The sequence below is a fragment of the Pterocles gutturalis genome, unplaced genomic scaffold (assembly GCF_000699245.1).
Source record: "Pterocles gutturalis isolate BGI_N339 unplaced genomic scaffold, ASM69924v1 scaffold4505, whole genome shotgun sequence".
In the NCBI taxonomy this organism is placed as follows: domain Eukaryota; kingdom Metazoa; phylum Chordata; class Aves; order Pterocliformes; family Pteroclidae; genus Pterocles; species Pterocles gutturalis.
In genome coordinates, this window is record NW_010138027.1 from 35,096 (window position 1) to 52,356 (window position 17,261).

General features: G+C 45.8%; 1 protein-coding gene across 1 annotated transcript; it reads right to left on the reverse strand.

Annotated features, from left to right (window-relative positions):
- Positions 1–5,674: 5,674 nt before the first annotated feature.
- KCNJ5 (potassium inwardly-rectifying channel, subfamily J, member 5) lies at positions 5,675–15,732 on the reverse strand. The gene is made up of 2 exons (XM_010082807.1): positions 14,793–15,732; positions 5,675–6,021 (listed from the first exon to the last, which is right to left on the reverse strand). The coding sequence occupies exons 1-2, from the start codon at positions 15,730–15,732 to the stop codon at positions 5,675–5,677; spliced, it is 1,287 nt and encodes a 428-aa protein (XP_010081109.1).
- Positions 15,733–17,261: the final 1,529 nt, after the last annotated feature.

Sequence of the window (17,261 nt, forward strand, 5' to 3'; positions counted from 1 at the left end):
TCAGGCAGGGGAAGCACAGGGCAGCAAGACAGCCATGATTCAATAAAACCTGAAATTAGATGTGGAAAAAAATGTCTTTTCTCTGCTATTGAAAGATACTCGCAACTGCCCTACAGGATGTGGGGTCCTGGTCCTACCCCCCCCCAGTTTCCCACGGCCCCACGGTCTGTCTCTTTATTCAGCTTGGCAGCGGAGAGAAGCTTCATTCTGGGAAGGACAAACCCCTGCTGGCCTTCCTTCAAGGGTCCACGAGGCACTGACTCTCTCTGCCTGCACCTGGCATCTGTTTCTCCTCTTTCTATTCTGGGAGGAAGGGAAACAGCTGAGCTCCGCGGCCGTCTGCGAGGGAGGCAGATGGGGCGTGAATTCGGTAGCGATTGTGCTGCTCATTTGTTCGGCACAAAAATGACGGGCACACGACAGAACAACCCGGAATAAACATGTTGGGGGGGGGGTATGAATGCTGAATAGCTTTTACCATTGTTAATTTTCCTGTTAATGTGAGTTTTTCTTCTCATTCAGTAATAAATCTGCATAAACATGGAGGGCTATAGTTGTCATCCTGATTCTCATCAGGTGTTTTATCTGACAGGCTGATCTATTTCTATGATTTCCTGTAGTGCATTTCTTTCACTTTTGGGCAATGGGAACAGACATTTCGGTTTCGCTGCTTAGTTAGCAGCACACAAGGATAGCTATGCACTGCTGGATATTTGCGTAACAAAGGCAGAAAGGGGAAAACATTTCCTTCCTCTATGGGATAGAAACACAGACTCATAGAATTTTTTAATTAACCTTTGGCTTTATCTGCATTTACTTTTGTGAGCTCTAAATCCATGCAGGATTTGAAGATCATGATAAAATTTAAAAATAACATATTTTAAGATCAGGATTTTTTGATATGACCCCAAAAAACTCTTAATCGACTAGGACAGTGAGTTCAGTGGTTTCTCAACCTTGCCCATGTTTGTGCATATTAGAAAACCACAATTTCATTCAATCTGATGAAAAATCCCCTAAAGGAAAATACATTGAAAGAGCGATGGGTCAAAAATACGAAGCATTTGCACTCATAAAATGCAGGCTGGTGCTGCTGAATCTGCACATTGTAACTGCAAAAAGCATGAAATCCTTGAACTATTCCTGCGATGGTCTTATGCTGAATAAGGAGCTTTATGAATATTTCAATTACAAGATGAGGCTTGAAAGAATAGAGTTGTTTCAATTTTGAATCCCCCTTCCTTAAATAACTTGCTGTATTTGGTATTAACTCAGACTGGGTTAAACCCAGCAGCCACTCCACGTGCACTGGGTAGTGACGGGACCTGGGGAGCTGGAACCACTCGCTGTCCCTCCCGCTTTGACGACGCCAACCATGGCTTGGGTCAGAGGCACCGAGCTCTCGCCATGCTCTGGCAAACAAAACCCCGTGCTACACCGGCCCCCTCTCTGCAGCAGAAGCAGCGATAGTGACTCCACACCAGCCAGACACAAAGCCAGGCTTGTTCTGTCAGGAATTACTGAGAACGTAACAGAGAGGAAATAACACCACACTGCACTCCCCGTCTCATTTCGACACCCAGGTAAGGAAAGCTCACGGATTTTCTTCTCTGCCCGACTTAAAGATGGACTGTGAGTCAATATTTTGTGAATAAAAGCAGAACGTTACAGCCTTTTCACCCCTTCATGTCTTGATCTCACTAAACCAACCAAAATAATTAAATTATTAATTAAACCAGACTGCTTTTTTCACTCCTCCAGATCACCCCACCGAGCTAAATTCTCCATTTGCTTACACCAGTAACCTCCAGTGCTTGCTGCACCAGTGGCTTCACTGAAGTCGCTCTACAATTGCGTTCATACCAGCATGTGAAACACAGATTTCAGCTGGGCTTTAGTTAGATTTCATGCTTCTTGGGAAAGGGGTTGAATGTTTGCGGTACCTGGTTGTAGCTTAAGCAGGATGCCTGGACAGTCCTGCAAGGCAGATGACAAACTGCAGCATCAGGCTTTACCTTTTAGCAGAATTAATTCCACCAGCACCAGTTGTTCAACACCAGCCACCTTTGTACATGTTTTCTTACACACAACAAGGTCTGAAAACACAACCCTCCCCTCCGTTGCCTGAAAGCACACCTGCTCGGACTCAAGGGCTGAGTTCAGCTCTGCGGGGTGTTGGCAAAGCAGAGGGACCCATGGGCTCCGCTAAAATGTCTCCCCATCTCCCTGAGAGTCATCGCCCTAAATGAAATCAGAATTTGGATTTGACTTTTTCGTACAATAAAATGCCAACACCTAGATTCTCCTCCCACCTGTCTAAACGACCACGCATCCCTGGAAATATAGTCTGGAGTGATGTCAGTCAAAACATCAGAATCAGACCTTCACCAGCCTTGAAATGGAAACTGCTGCCACTTCTATGCACGGACTGAAAGCTTGCCTAGTTTCCCCGGAACTTCATTAAGCATCCTCTCCATCATCCGCCCAACTGCTGCTTAACACACCCTGGCAACATGCCTCCTCTCCTATATTGCAGAGACCCGGCTGGCAGTGCACGCAGCTTATCGCAGGGTATTAATTACTTCAGCATAAATAACATTCCCTCTTATCGCAGCTTCATGAGCCGCTATTTCTAACAGAAATATATCCTTAATAGCAAGTGAGAGAGAAAAATGAGGGGGTAAATTGAAGCCTAAAAATGAGTGACAGGTCTTGCAATGAGCGAAAGGTAAAGCCAGGCAAATTAAAATGAAAAATAAAGGTAGATTTCTAACAGTCATGTTGATTTACCCCTGGAACCAACCACCAAGGTAAGAGCTAGATTTTTTATGTCTGTTCAGATCAGTCTAAGAAACATACTCAAGTCAAAAGGAATAGTCTAAATAAGTGTAAGTATGGAAACTCATACAGGAGAAAAAAGAATACGAGGTGTACAGGTCAGCTTGGCCGTACACGAGCTGTAGTGACATTGCACAAGAGCAGATACGATAAATGGATAAATTACTCAGCTTGCAGGGCTCCCTCCCACTCCAATCCCCAAACCATAAAAAAAAAAGAAATCGAGCAGAATGACAAAGCCTTTACTGTAAGCAATTCTCCATTCACAGCTCACAACATCTCCTGCATCAGAAGGGTGTTTCCCAACTATCCTGCCACATGGAAAAAAATAAAGAACACCAAATCTAGCTTTTGTTTGCTCAAAAATTCTCATTAATGATTGCAGGACAGAAACACACCCCTGGAGTTAAACTGCTTTCCCGACTCTGCACCGCTGCGGGTGACGGGATGGGTTTGTGCTGTGGGCTGCAGGGATGCAGGGTTTGGCTGGGTGGTGGTGGGAAATCATTTGGACATGCAGGTTCTCCTGCCAGAGAGACAATGCAGGATTAAAATGCAAAATTCGGGTGTGGAAGTGTGCGTGGGGGTGTGTTTGTGAATAACTGGGTACAGGCTGTGTACACGAGCAGCTTCGGAGAGCAGCTGTTTTCTGGACACGTACCCAAGCGCACGCTATTGTGGAGGGATGCTGCTGGGAATGTTGCTTATCAGTGATACGTTTATAAGGCAGATGTAATTATTCAATGTTTTGAATATGTATTTTTAGCTTGTTTACTGGCTATGCTATATAAATATGATTATTTGTTCATGAATAGTGTGTTTACAGGTTATAAATGTTTCTTGTGGAGTACTAGTTAATATTTTTGAAAGCGCAGAGGCTGGTGAGTGCATAGTATATATTGGATATTTATGTGGGTGGACATATCTATGGGAGCTATTCCAACTCCCATAAGGGATGCAGACTTGTATTTAAATGTTCATTACAGCAGAGTGGGTCTATTATGCTTTTATCCCCATGGGTAATTGTCCTGCGTGTGCTTGGGGAACAGCAGGGAGGCTGATGTAATTTTCAGAGATGACAATTCTGGAAGAAATTCTCTCCCTTGCTTTCAGAGAAGTTCCATATGCTAAGTTAAATCTCTCCTTGGGATCCATTTCTGGGAAAGGAGAGCACAGGACAGTCCTGGGGCCTGCCCGAAACGCTTTGGATCGGGTACAACCGGATCGCCTTGCCCAAGCTCATTAACCGATTGCCACGCTACACAGCTTGGTTCCCCACCTTTTATATCTCAAATGCAAGGATATCCCCCAGAGCTGCTCAGCTGATTAATAAACACAGGAGGATGCTTCTCCTAGAAGCCAGGGAAGTTCTTTGGCTACTGCTTACACTGGCGCTGTTTGAAGCATCGATCCAACAAGGTACTTAAGACATATTTGCAAATTTCAAACCCAGAAAGAAGCCACAAAGCCAACAGAGTACACAGCTGCTTAAGGGATCTGCTCAAGAGGGGAGAAATACCCTTCTTGCCTCGCTTCCCACGCACGGCAATGGATTTGCAGCCTGCTCCACCATTCAGCAATCACTCTGCAGAGGCAAGGTGAGAAGCGAGGGTCTCAGACAAAGAACAAACCCTTCTAAGAAACCTCTCCCATTTTTCTCCCTGTTTTCTTCCCTCTCTTCCTCTGAGGCTTAGGATGGGAGAAGAAGCAGCTGAGCCTAAACCCAGACCTTTTTGAAAAATACTACCCTCTGCAAGCCTGCAAGATGCTTTCTGGAACTGACGAGCGTTTTGAACGAAGTTATTTCACTTCAAAACTGGCTGTATAACGTGCTGGTAATTCCCGTGTCCGGGAGGCCAGGCTGACGCTGGCTCTTTGCATGACCCAACGGCTCCGGTTACATCCGTGCATGTTCCCATCAGCTGTAGGAACATCAGCATCTGAACCTTTAACTCCAAATTTTTCAGACTGTTACTTACCCAGCCTACCTACTCCAGGGACCCTGCCTGAAACCCCAGAACATTTCAAACTCCCACGTGGCTACTTACTGTGTTTTAAATCATCAGCTGGAACTGAAACTGTGACATCGAGACGAGGAAAAGGCTTCACTAGGGCAAGATCTAAGCTTGCTCTGATCATGGATAGCGTAGGAAATGTGTCAGAGATTGCATTAAAAGGGGACACAAAGATAGCACTTCAGTTTGAGAAGACAGTCAAAAACATTGGACAGACACGCGAAAGGTTTGCAGGGAAACTTACCTGGTAACATCAGACCTTTTCCAGGAAACAAAGCACAATGACTGTGATCCTGGAGGAAAACGCTAAAATCAATTAAAAAAAAATAAATCACAAAGACAAAACACTTCACTACATACCAGAGAGGTTTTTTCCTCTTCTTTTAATTGAGCAGTAACAACGTCTACAATACATTGACTCACAAATTCAGTGAAGGTACGAAACCACATTCTTCATACTGAGATGGGACATTCTCGACTTTTATTTTTTAAACACCCTCTCAAGAGGAAAGAGTCCAGTGAACAGCTTTTGAAACGACTAGTGGTGGGAATTTCAGTTTTAACAGTGACCATATTCAGTGAGCCTTGTCCATAGAGATCAAAACGCTTCGCAAACGAGTGCAAAGCTCAGAGCCCCACAGTACAGAGAAAACGGGAGGGAAACTGAGGCACGGTGCCGTGCAGTGACTGGCCAGGATCAAGCAGCAGGCAGCAGAGATCTGGAGGCAAATCTCAGCTCTCTGACTCCCAGTCAGTTCCTGACCCTCCGGGCCAGTCTCCCAGTGAGTGTACGGGGTGTCTAGTGTCCCCCAGCTGGTGTGTTATACAGGCAGGTCACCTTTCACCTCTCCTGCTGTCCCGTTGGCTCCATGCAATCCTGCTGGCTCCTTGCCTTCTTCCTCCTCTTCCTCTTCCCCCTTCGCTGTCTCTGCCTCTCTGCCTCCGCTCAGGAGGGTGGCACTGGGGAGGTGGCTGAGGAGCTGCCCTTCCCGGCGGGACTCGGCCAGCTCTCTGGCACAGCACACGGGCGTGTTGGTTTCGTACGTGCTGTGGAAGCTGTTGTAGTCGACTTCGTAAAAATCCTTCTCCAGGGTGAGGACGGGAGTGAAGCGATGTCCCCACAGCACCTCGGTGTCCATGTAGGAGCTGCGAGCCTGGCAAGTCATCCCTGGGTAGAAACAGAGGGATGTTAAATGCAAAGCTTCCTCACATGCTCACCCAACCGCTTCTTTCTATTAAAAGCACTTTTGTGTTATCTCCGTACCTGATTGCTCTGGGACACAGAGCAGGTCTTCGCTTAACAAGCCTCACAAAAGCCTCTATCATGAACAAGCTCAGCGCTCAAACGGAAAAGGATGGATTCATCGCCGCGTCTTCAGACTGCTTCCTGAACCTTGCGCTTACGGCTCTGAAGTCTGGTCCCACTAAGCAGCTTGTCTCTGCGCTCACACTGCTCTGCTGAGGTGCTCCTCGCACGGCTGAGACTGGCAGCACTGCTGGTGAACGGCACTAGAGCAACACCCAACCCTGCCAGCGCACCTCCAGTCCTGCCCCGAAGCTGAACGAGTCCTGCGCTCCCTGTGTCTGACCCCATCCCTCCAGCTCCCTGTGTCTGACCCCATCCCTCCTCATCTCCAGCAGCACCCGCAGCTCCCTCCTTGGCTAAGCCGCCAGCCCGGAGGCTGGAGAGGGCCACAGCTCCCGGTGGTTTATACGGGAAGCTGGCTTTTCAGTACCTCGGGGATGCTTAGTCCAATGGGATTGGGTGTTTTTCCCCCAAGAAGATCTGCAGGAGTATTTGCTTCTGGGCAGGAACAAGTACAGAGTTAGTCACAGTGTTCCAGCGTGCCTGCTTCCTGGACCGGGAGGAACCGGGAAGCGCAGAGGCTGCTATGAAAAATACAATCATGGAAGAAGAAAATGACCTCAAGTGTTTTTGCCTTAAGCAGAAGCTCTATTGAGGTGCAACATCTTTTCAGGAAACCACCCACTTTTGCTCTACAAGCAAAAACCAGCGTGGAGACCACTCCTGACCCTATGGTGACACTAGAACGTGCAGCATCGCCTGCCCTGGACTCCTCCGTCCTCCAGGTGAAGACTGGTTAGTCTTCACTCCCTTTCATCAGCTAGCCAAGAGCAGCCCACGGAGCCCTGCTCCTTGCTGAGTCCTGCTGCAGCTTTTCTCAGGAGAGCTGTGCCACTACCTCCCTGGGCAAGGGCTCTTATGAGAGGCTGTCCTGAGGGTCAGTAGTGCCGGGCTGCAGGGCTCATCTCATTGTCTGATGCTCCCTCATGCTGGGAGGCCAGAACGCTAGACAACCAGCAGCGTGTGGATGCGTGGTAAGGAGACAGTTAAAATAAACTAACCCCTTTTTTTTTTTTTTTTTTCCACCAAAGCCTTCAAGTGGCTCCCCCAAGCTCTGAGCCCTTTCAAAGCCCTGCAAAGAGAGCAGGAGAGGAGACCACTCAGGCTCACAGGATGAGGCACTGGGAATGAACTGGGAATGGGTATCACGCAGCTGTCCCCAAGGCCAAGATGGGGTGTCCCTGACAAATGTGAGGGCTGGAGGCATCCTAAGGGAACCCCTATCCCTGTAATGGGGGCCTGAAATAACTCCTTCCCTGGGGGGAGTACCTGCGAGTGTCCCTGGGCTCCAGGGACCCAGTTATCTCCCGCTGTAGGTATTCCATTAGGGAAGGAACAACAGAAAGCTTTCAGCAACCAAACGCTGCCAGCTTCCTGCAGTAGCTGCTTTCTGTAACCCCAGGGGTACACGGAGCCAGCACAATAAGACAACTTGTAATTGCTCCATAATCCAATTCAAATATTCCTTTTTAGCACATGTGCAGTGGTGTTTTAATTGCGTGGGGACACACTGCTTGGCAACTCCGACATCACCAAGTAAACAACGGCATTGTCTCTGCTTCCAATTCATCCAGCGCCTGCTTTGCAGGCTGCCCTGTGCTCCCCAGCCTGGTTAATTAATGCATCTCTATTGTCCCTAGCTAATTAGTGCCTCTGTAACTGCAAAAAGATGACAGAAGAGGTGTGGAAACAATAAACCTCACTTTTATTAAGAGCGTACAGATGCAGCCAACGTGCGCTGTGCCCTCTGAGCTCCCAGTATCCAAGTTCCAGCTTGCAGCGGGAAGGCGCTAGACTAAGGTCAGCGGTTTCATTTCATAACCCTTGCTTATCTGCGCCCATGGGACATCCTGGGTGTAGTAAATCCTTACGTCGCACGCTCACCCCATCCCACTGCTGTTCTGCTTCAGCGCAGCGGCAACCCCACTCCAGCTGCCCCAAGCACTGACATTTCAGAGAGCACAAGAAATCTAGATTTCGAACTCTCAGAATTTCTTGCAAAAATAATCACAGTATTTATGGCCCTGATAAAGGCTGTTAATCCTTTTCTTAAAGCAGATACAACACATTTTGGGTTTAAGTGGTATAGGCATAGAGAAGTGATATTTGGTGACTTGGGCATTTCCTTTAAATAAGATTAATAGAAAAATATCATCATTTTCCCTTTGTCTAAGTAGTTATGCTTCAAAACTTATCTAAAAATAAAGTCATAGAGATTTTTCTTTTTCAAGTGTATCAGATTTTCTGGATAGTAAGGCCATTAGAAGCTTAATTTTCTTCTAAACAGTCTGGTTTAAAAATGAAAAAGTATGTTTAATATAAATTGTTACAATCTGTCAGTTGTGGAAAATGTGAAATGATATGCGAAATCTCCAGCTTTCAAGTTTTAGTTACAGCTTTCTCATCTCTTCATGCAGCAGCTTAGCTCTCAGTTGCAAACAAAACTCAATTTTAACTGAAACCAGAGAAAAAAAGTTTGTACAAAGTTATAAACAGATGCACCAAATTTTCAATAAAGCTGAAACCAGTTCCAGGCTTTTTAGAAAGCTGGAGACCAGAGGACTGTCTGCTGGTTTCAAGTGCTGCAATAAACATTTCATAGAGTTTTAATGATAATTTCATTACAGCAGAATCCTCAGCCGTGGGGTTTTGGTCTGTTGGCTGGAGTCACTACATCACAGGATCAGTAACTGAGTTGGGGCATGTTCCTGTTTAAGACAGCCATAGATGCCTTCCTAAATGCCTCGTTTCTGGTTTCCAGTAGATGAAAAGATGCAAAATATATTGCTGTGTGTATTAAACCAGGTGTTTCATTACATCTGAGAACAGAGAGCTGCTGAGGAGAGGTCGGTGTGTAAAACAGGGGTCAGGGAACTCACCCAGTAAGGCACTTTGCTGTCAGCAAAATCACCTGGGATCAAGCAGCTTACATTTTATCGAAGACAAAGGAATGGTAATATGTGCTGACAAAAAGCAGTTATTTGATGGCTCGCTCAGTAAGGAGCGTGTTCTTTCTGCAGCGCGCTCAATGGGAGCTGCAGGTTTCCCAAGGTTTCACTGATTCTGTAAGTGGAGCAGCCACTGCTGGCTCCGCCACGCTGCCAGGAAAAGTGGCGACCGCTCCCCATTTCCAGGGCTTGTATGCCCTTGGGTTACCAGTTAAAATCAAGCTTCATTATCGCAGGCCAGATCTACCTCCTTCTGCAGCCCTTTGGTTACCCGGAGAGGAACCAGCAGCCTCTCTCCATGCTGGCGGATGCACATTTTTGTCCAACATGCCGTCATAACCAGTACCTTTACTGGGAGTTCACTGGGAGAGGGCAAGGGGACCACAAAGCATCATCTACCCACCCAAGAAATTGCCACAGGCTCCAGCGTGATCACATCGGCGGTACAGCCGAAGCTTTCGGCACTGCTGCACGGCCTGAACTCGCTCAGTGGGCAGAGATATCCCAACCCCTGGGGCTGTCAAGACAACATTTTTCACCAGCCTAAAATTAACTCTCCTCATTTAAATGCCAGAGAGCTCAGCGATTATCTGCTGGCAAAATGTCACGGGGATGCTGACTGTATGTTTGCCGTATTTGCTGGGCTCTCTGCAGTTCAGACACATACTGCTGGGAGCGAGTCCACTTCTCTGTCCTTGTTCTCATGCTCTGTTGTAGGCAGGGTGGCTTCTCCCCTTGCTCTGGATGCCCTAGAGCTGCCTGAGGACACACTCTGCTCCTTGAGCTGAGCTCCACCTGCGCTGCAGGAGTACAGAGAAAGAACTGACGGACTCAGAGGTGCAGCTGACAGACTGATGCGAGTTAGGATGGCAAGGAGTAGGAGTTATAAAAATTTTAAGTTCCATCACTCTAATTAAGCAATACATGGCTTTGGATTAGCATCAGCATTTGGACAGTTATAAAATTTATTAGTCCCTTTGCGTTAATTAGACCAAGGAACACTGTAACCTCCAAAAAGTCAATATTCCTCCAACTTGAAAAGGAATATTAGAAGGTAGGAGCATGGTCCTCCAATTATTTGTGCTTGTCTTCTTTAGAGGAGGACATGTCTGGGCTTGATTCACTTTGATTTTTGTGCCAGAGGAGAGTAATAGGATTCTAATTTATCTGAATGCTCTCCAGGCATGTGAAAGCTCCTAGGCACTGGAAATGAAGGAAGAAAAAAATTTAAAAGGACCTTACGATTTTAAAGATCTTGGATTCAAGTGCCATGTCTCTCCCAGGCAGAACCTGAGCACCAAGCTCGCATCAGGGAGCTTCGGGCCCCTCATAAATGCATTGAGGGTGACTGCAGAGGCACCTACGATGGCTAGCCCAGCAACGTCTACCTCTGGAGGACAACCCAGCTCATCAAAACAAGGACTTGAGACATCTCTCTCCTCCCTATAAGGACATTAGCAGCTTCTGTAACAGGTCTGCAAGGTCCTTCTTGCAGAAAAGAACACTTATTTATAGACAAAATGCAAACAAAACCAGACAACCCAAAACAGGCAATGAATGCACAAAAACTCCATTTCATCCTTCCTTTGTTCTCCCATGGAAATCACGATTAATTTCAGGATATCTTACATTGTGACAACTTCTTTTGGTCCTGTATTTACAGCCTGGAACTTTTACTATGTCCTCTGTAAAGGTGGATAAATTGAGGTGCAAAAAAGCTGCTGTTTGCCTGCACTCTCCCAGGGACGGGATGAGGCAAATGACTTCTAATCATTAAACCACTTTTTATCACACAGACTCTAAGCCAGAAACGTTATATGCCTATACTTTCCTAAGAGTTTATTAAAACTTCATTTTGTGACTGGATTAATCAGGCATCTGAACTGTCTCTTGTGGCTTATTTAACAGTGGTGGGGAAAAGAGGTAATGAAAACCAGGACCAAGAGTGAAGCAACGAGCAGTGCTGTGGCTGTGCCCAGACAGCAGCAGCGCTGGACACGGCAGACACAGAACGAGCTTTGCAGGACAGCTACTGATAAATCAGGTTTTGGTTAATTGTCAGTAAACAGCAGCGGAAGGGGAACGTTGGAAGAGAGCCTCTTTGAATTATCTGCCAGAAAGCCTTGTAGGATATGCAGGCTGCGTCACCACAGGGAGTGATGGCTTCCAGAAAAGAAAAAAGGAAAAAACCAATTGGACTGTCCAATGCTCTCTAATGGATCAGCCAAATTCTTCACCATCAGCCAGCTGACTCTGCACGCACACGGAAGCAGGGTCTCCAGCAGCCCTGCTGTATATACTGCGCTAATTCAGGAGCAGGAGAGGACAGGAAAGAGGTTTGGCCAACAACAGCCTGGACCTCTTCCCCTAACAGGATGGCTCTAAGTTTTGTGGCTACTGTGGGAAGCAGAAAGGCACTGAAAGCAAAAACGCATTCACTCTGCAACCTGCTCCTCCACCCTCACTTTCTTCCCTTTTACTGCAGATCAAATTTGGGCCAACTGCTCTTGACAAGCATCCCTTGCAAATAAGGCAAAAGGGAATTAGTTCCCTACAGTAATCTCTGCGCCCAGTTCCTTAAGTAGGCGCTGTGAGTGATGCTGCTGCTTTCGAGATGCCCACGAAGCAGCACTGGAAGTCACAACGCTTGTCATCTGGATTGATTTTTGTCTTTACAGTGGTCATCTCACCCAGCAGTGATCACAGCAGATCTACCCAGGCTCCCTTTGCCATTTTTTAACCTCTCGTGGAGTCACAGTGTCCCAAGCATAGCAAATATCGATTGCAGAGACCCCTCTCCGTGCTGCAGCTGGCTTCATGGTTAGTCAGCAGGATGGCTGGGGGTTCCCGGGGAGCTCTCGTGAGAATAATACAATGTTGATGGGCTTTTTTGGCAAAATAAAAACATTGCATTTTAGGCTGGCTGGTACATTTCTGGTGTGTTGCTATTCTTCAGTGTGTTATTTATCCTTTTAAAACTTCAAGTCAACTTGAAAACAGAACCATGGTTTTAAAACACAATGTTTCACTTTGTAAATAAAACAACTTGAAGTGTTTAGGAAATTCAAGTCAACTTGAAAACAAAAATATTGTTTTAAACCACAATGGTTCACTTTGTAACAAAAACCAATGACTTGAAGTGGCTTAGCTCTTTGGAATTGGTTCTATACTTTTCATTTGAAACTATTTACCATCTTTCCCTTCCACTGAATCAAAATTAAACTTAAATGTCAGCGAGAAGAGTTACTTGTTTGAGAGGAGACAACACATTACATTTGTAATATGGATGTGGTTGGTTAAAGCTATTGGAAACAGTTATAAATCTGCTTTCCCAAATGTTTCGGTGGAAAATATTCACACTTCTAGTCAATACATAACACTTAGATTTCCTCTCAGTCATTTGTATGTTGACAATCACCATTTTGACCTGCTGTCTAAATACCTGATGAAAAAATCTGTCTTTTCCCCACCAGTGCAGGATGCAACTGAGTAAGTTTCCATCCATGTTTCCACCTGCCACCACCTGCAGAGCTGAGCCAGCTCCCAGCCAGCTCCCAGGACCCTCTCGCCTCTCGTGCCCCGTGAACGGAGCTACGCACGCTGGCCAGTCGCACCTCTGAACGCCGGGATGGTGGTTCCTCATTTTCTATAGGAGTTGCTAGGGGAACAGATGGCCTGCTGTGTTTTCATACTGCCCTGAACCTGACCAGGTCGTAACAGTGTCGTGATTTAATACAAGTCACACTGCCAGTAAATTAGAGCATTCCCGAAAGCTTGGACAATATAAAAGGGAGGAAACAAACAAAAGAATTTGCTTGGAACAAATCTCAGAGTATGGAGGTAGGGATTAATACCCCCCAATTGCTTTATCAACATGACGAAGTGCGAGGACAAAGCAGGAAAGCACACACACTGTGCTTCTGCAAGCCACTCTCGTGGTGGCAAAATACCGCACACACCCCCTCCCCGCTTACCATATGCCATTCCCAAAACCATCTCAGCCTCCCAGCCAGATAATGGCAGCAGCTAAGGTCCACTCTGCTCTGAGTTCAATGCAAACTGGCTCTTCTAGCTCCAATTTTGGAATTTCACAGCCTGTCTTTTGAGACCAGAATAATTCATTTCCACAGATGTATGCTCCTTAACATCATTACACGCTGGCCTGTGCAATCCCTCTGGGAAAGGAGCCCATTTGTAAAGCAATATTATTCCTATGCCATGCTTTTAATTTCGAGGCTGTTATTGGTAATGACTTCCTCTCACACATGTCTAGCAGAGGTTGAGCTCTCCTAGGAGGAAGGCAGTGCAGTAGCGTTCAAACAGGAGTCGATAGTGTCACTGTGTGATGAGGAAAGAGGCTTTGCACAAACAAGGACCTGCATTCCCTGTGCGGATTAGGAGGTTCTACTATCTAGTAAGTGTTTAGGCTACAAAATAAGCTTCCATTACAAATCTTTGCCTTTGATAGTCTTTTCCACCCACCCCTTCTTTTGCCACATCTCTACAGTACTCTGCTGGGGAGGAATATTTCCCTATTAATGCCAAACGCACTGCATTTGTACAGCACAGGACTCCAGCCTAGCTACAGTGCAGGCTACAGGTGAGCTCCCATTAGCTCTGTTTGGAAAAGTCAGCTACTGCTATTCACCTAATGACTACAGGGAGATACCGGGAAACTGAATTAGCTCTCTGGAGAGCTCTTTAAGAGTGAAGGTCTGCGATGCAAGAATTTGAGAGACTATTTTCCTTTACATCTGGCTGTTAGGAGACTAACAAAGACAAATCTCAAGGAGGAGACAAAATATTAATAGTAAGCAAGGGCCAGAATCTGTGACACAGGATGCTGGTACTCATATCAAGCCGAAAATCCCTTGCTAGTGTTTCAGAGAGAACCCACGCCTCATCAAGATGGAAAACACCCCAGATACCACCAACAGAAAAGCCTTGGGCTCACAGTGCCACCTCAACTAAAATCCAAAGGGCAAACCTACTTATTAAAAGCTTTTTTCCATCTCTTTTTACATTTCCACATCTCTAGATAGCAATTCTCTCCTCAGTGCTGCCTGTAGTCCCATTCCCCTTAAAGGCCCTGATTTGACCAAGCTCCTTTTGAAAGTACCCGTCCTGTATCACGTACAAGTCATTCGGTTTCAGCACGTGCTGTTTTACGGGATACAGTAATACTGGGGCACTTCCTTCACAGCCTCCATTAAAAAGCAACACCACAGCAATACCTAAAATAGCACGGTTACAGCCAATTTTTAATACAGAGGAGAAATGGAAAAAGATTTTTGCCATGAATTTTGATCACAGAAATGGGACCCCAAGAATTCCTTTAGTCCATTCTTTTTTTCCCACGGATCAGTTCTAAGTGATTATGGACAGCACCTTGACTAACCCCTTGTAAAAACAGTGTGAAACACTAAAATATGAGCTAAAGGACCTGTCTTCTAGTTGCTAGTTGTCTCAGACAACATTACCCCACCTGAATCAGTCACTAGAGATGGACAAATTCCAATATGTTCTCAGTCCAGGCAACATTGACAGTAAAATCTCAATGCCAAACTGCACTCCATTCTTCCCCTTCCCCCTCACAATTGTGACCGGTTTTTGACAAGTCCTTACCTGTTGCTTCCACCATTCCTTCCAGGATGACGACAATTTCAAACTCCTCCTTCTCCAGCTGGGTGCGGGACATCTCCCAGAAGGGGCTTTTCTCGTTGATTTCATGCGAGATGATAAGAGGTGACACCAGGAACAATCTGTCGTCACCAGTGTCAAATCCCACGTTGATGTCCGTTTGGTTCAAGGGGATGAATTCTCCTTCTTTGGTCTGTTTGGACTTAATCAGTTTGGCTCTAATGGAAGCCTCGACAATGTGGGAATTGCGGAGGTCTCCAACCCGGAACATGAGACAGAGCTTCTCATCCCTCATGGAAATCACTGCGTTGTTAGAAAACATGAGGGTTTCAGCCCTCTTCTTTGGCTGGCTGATCTTGACAAACATGCATCCCACCATGAATGCGTTGACGATGGAGCCCAGAATAGCTTGGATCAGGAGCAGTACAATGCCCTCCGGGCACTTCTCCGTTATGACCCTGTAGCCGTACCCAATCGTTGTCTCAGTCTCGATGGAAAACAGAAATGCAGAAACAAATCCACTGAGATTTTCAACACAGGGGATCCAGTTCTCATCTTCAAGATGGTCCAGGTCTCCCCGGATATAGGCAATGAGCCACCACATGAACCCAAAAAACAACCAAGTGATGGTGTAGACCATAGTGAAGACAAGAAGATTAAAACGCCACTTGAGGTCCACCAGCGTAGTGAAGAGGTCACTAAGGTATCGATAGGTTTCTTGGACGTTCCCATGGTGCACGTTGCATTTGCCGCTTTTCTCCATGTAACGCTGACGTGGCTTTTTACCTTCTGCTGATATGAGGCGGGTTCGGTCGGTGGCAATGGGGACATCATCCCGAGCCTGTTTGGGAATCTTCTTAGGCTCTCTGGATGTAACTCCGATGTCCATGTCCTGGTTCATGAAGATCCTAGAGTCTCCGGCCATGGCTGGGCTGCAGGAGAACAAAGAAATAAAGTTTAAGACGGGAAGAAACCAGCTGAGACAAAAGCCATTTCATTTTAGTGGCAGAATCAACACGACAGGCTAGGACAACTAACATCGCAAATATGAATGGTACACTGGCAAACTTTGCCCCACACTGGCACAGGGCTGGCTACAGGCTGATTCTACACCAGGAAAGCTTTTCGCTAGGGCCGCGTCTTTCTTCCTAGTGTTGTTTTGGGAAACACTGAAAAGCTTCAGCGCTTCTCTCGCAACAGCCTCTTGCTAATATATCGCTGCATGGAACTGGATGTTAAATACTGATTCTTAACACCCGGTGTCTTCAAGCATGAAGCAGCTCCCAGTCACTTGGCTTTACTGGAACCTCAGAAAATATGGTGATGAGCATGGTCTGGGAGTCCTGAAATAGGTAAACCTTGTTACAGTTGCTTGGGTTTTTTTTAATACCCAAAATTTGCTTGAGATCATAATGAGGAGCAAAGTAAAGATGCATTGACATATATTTTCAAGAGGGATCAGAGTGTTTTGATGCCTCAGGTTTTGGGTGCATACCAAGAGAAACCTTAGAAATCAACAGAGCACCACTGTCAGGCTAAATGTCACCTAAGTCTAAATTATGCATGAAGGTTTCCCTTCCAATCGGCAGAGAAAGGCACCTCCAGGGATCATTCTGATCTCAGGTGTGCTGAATCACCTTCTGGAAGTACCCCCTCCACAAATTATTCTGGGAGCCTGGGCTCCAAATGTGAAATATGCTTTTAATTTAGCATCTTGAATTGCATTTCTTGAAGGTATGATGAATCCAGGCCTACTGTTCATCAGGTTTATCAGAACCCACTCCCTTGCTTCATCTGACACGAGACAAAAACACCAGACACCCTTTGAAATGTAACAGCTCTTAAAAAGCCCACTATCGACATGGAAAACTATGCCTAACAAGATCCAAATGATATAAAATTATGGCTGTGACAATTTTTGCCAATTAAAATGTAACATCCTGTTTACAGAGAAGATTAGATGCTCCTAAAAAACCCAACAACACACATGCACTATTGAAGAAAAAAAAAAAAATCAGTCTTGATTCTGAATGCAGGGCACAGACAAAATCTCTGTGAAAAACTACCGAAGAAGCCTCAGGGATATCAAAGATAGAGTAGCAATATTCTCTATGGCGTTCATTCTCTGCATTGTCCTCTGCAAATCCTATTAAAACCTAACTAAATCTATTACTGCTCCCTCTATCTTTAATCTTCTTATGCGTCTGTGGATGAGAAAAGGTGTAGAGATACAATTAAGGGTATCTTGGGAAAGACAATTCTAAGAGTGAGCAAAGTAGCTTCATCTTTTCGGTATTAAAACGCACAAAGGGTGGGTGGGAAGGAAGCAGAGGCAGGATGAATAAACGAAGCAACAAATTTCCACTTCCATTCTGCTGTAGCCAAGCCTGGTTAACAGCAAAAAATTACTCTTAGCCCTTGTACAAGTCACCATCAATCATTACTCCAAGGAAA

Coding starts and splice junctions, on each gene's coding strand:
- KCNJ5 (XM_010082807.1), bottom strand. CDS start 15,732: ATGGCCGGAGACTCTAGGATCTTCATGAACCAGGACATGGACATCGGA. Junction 6,022..14,792: donor AGGAATGGTGGAAGCAACAG/GTAAGGACTTGT, acceptor GTTTCTACCCAG/GGATGACTTGCCAGGCTCGC.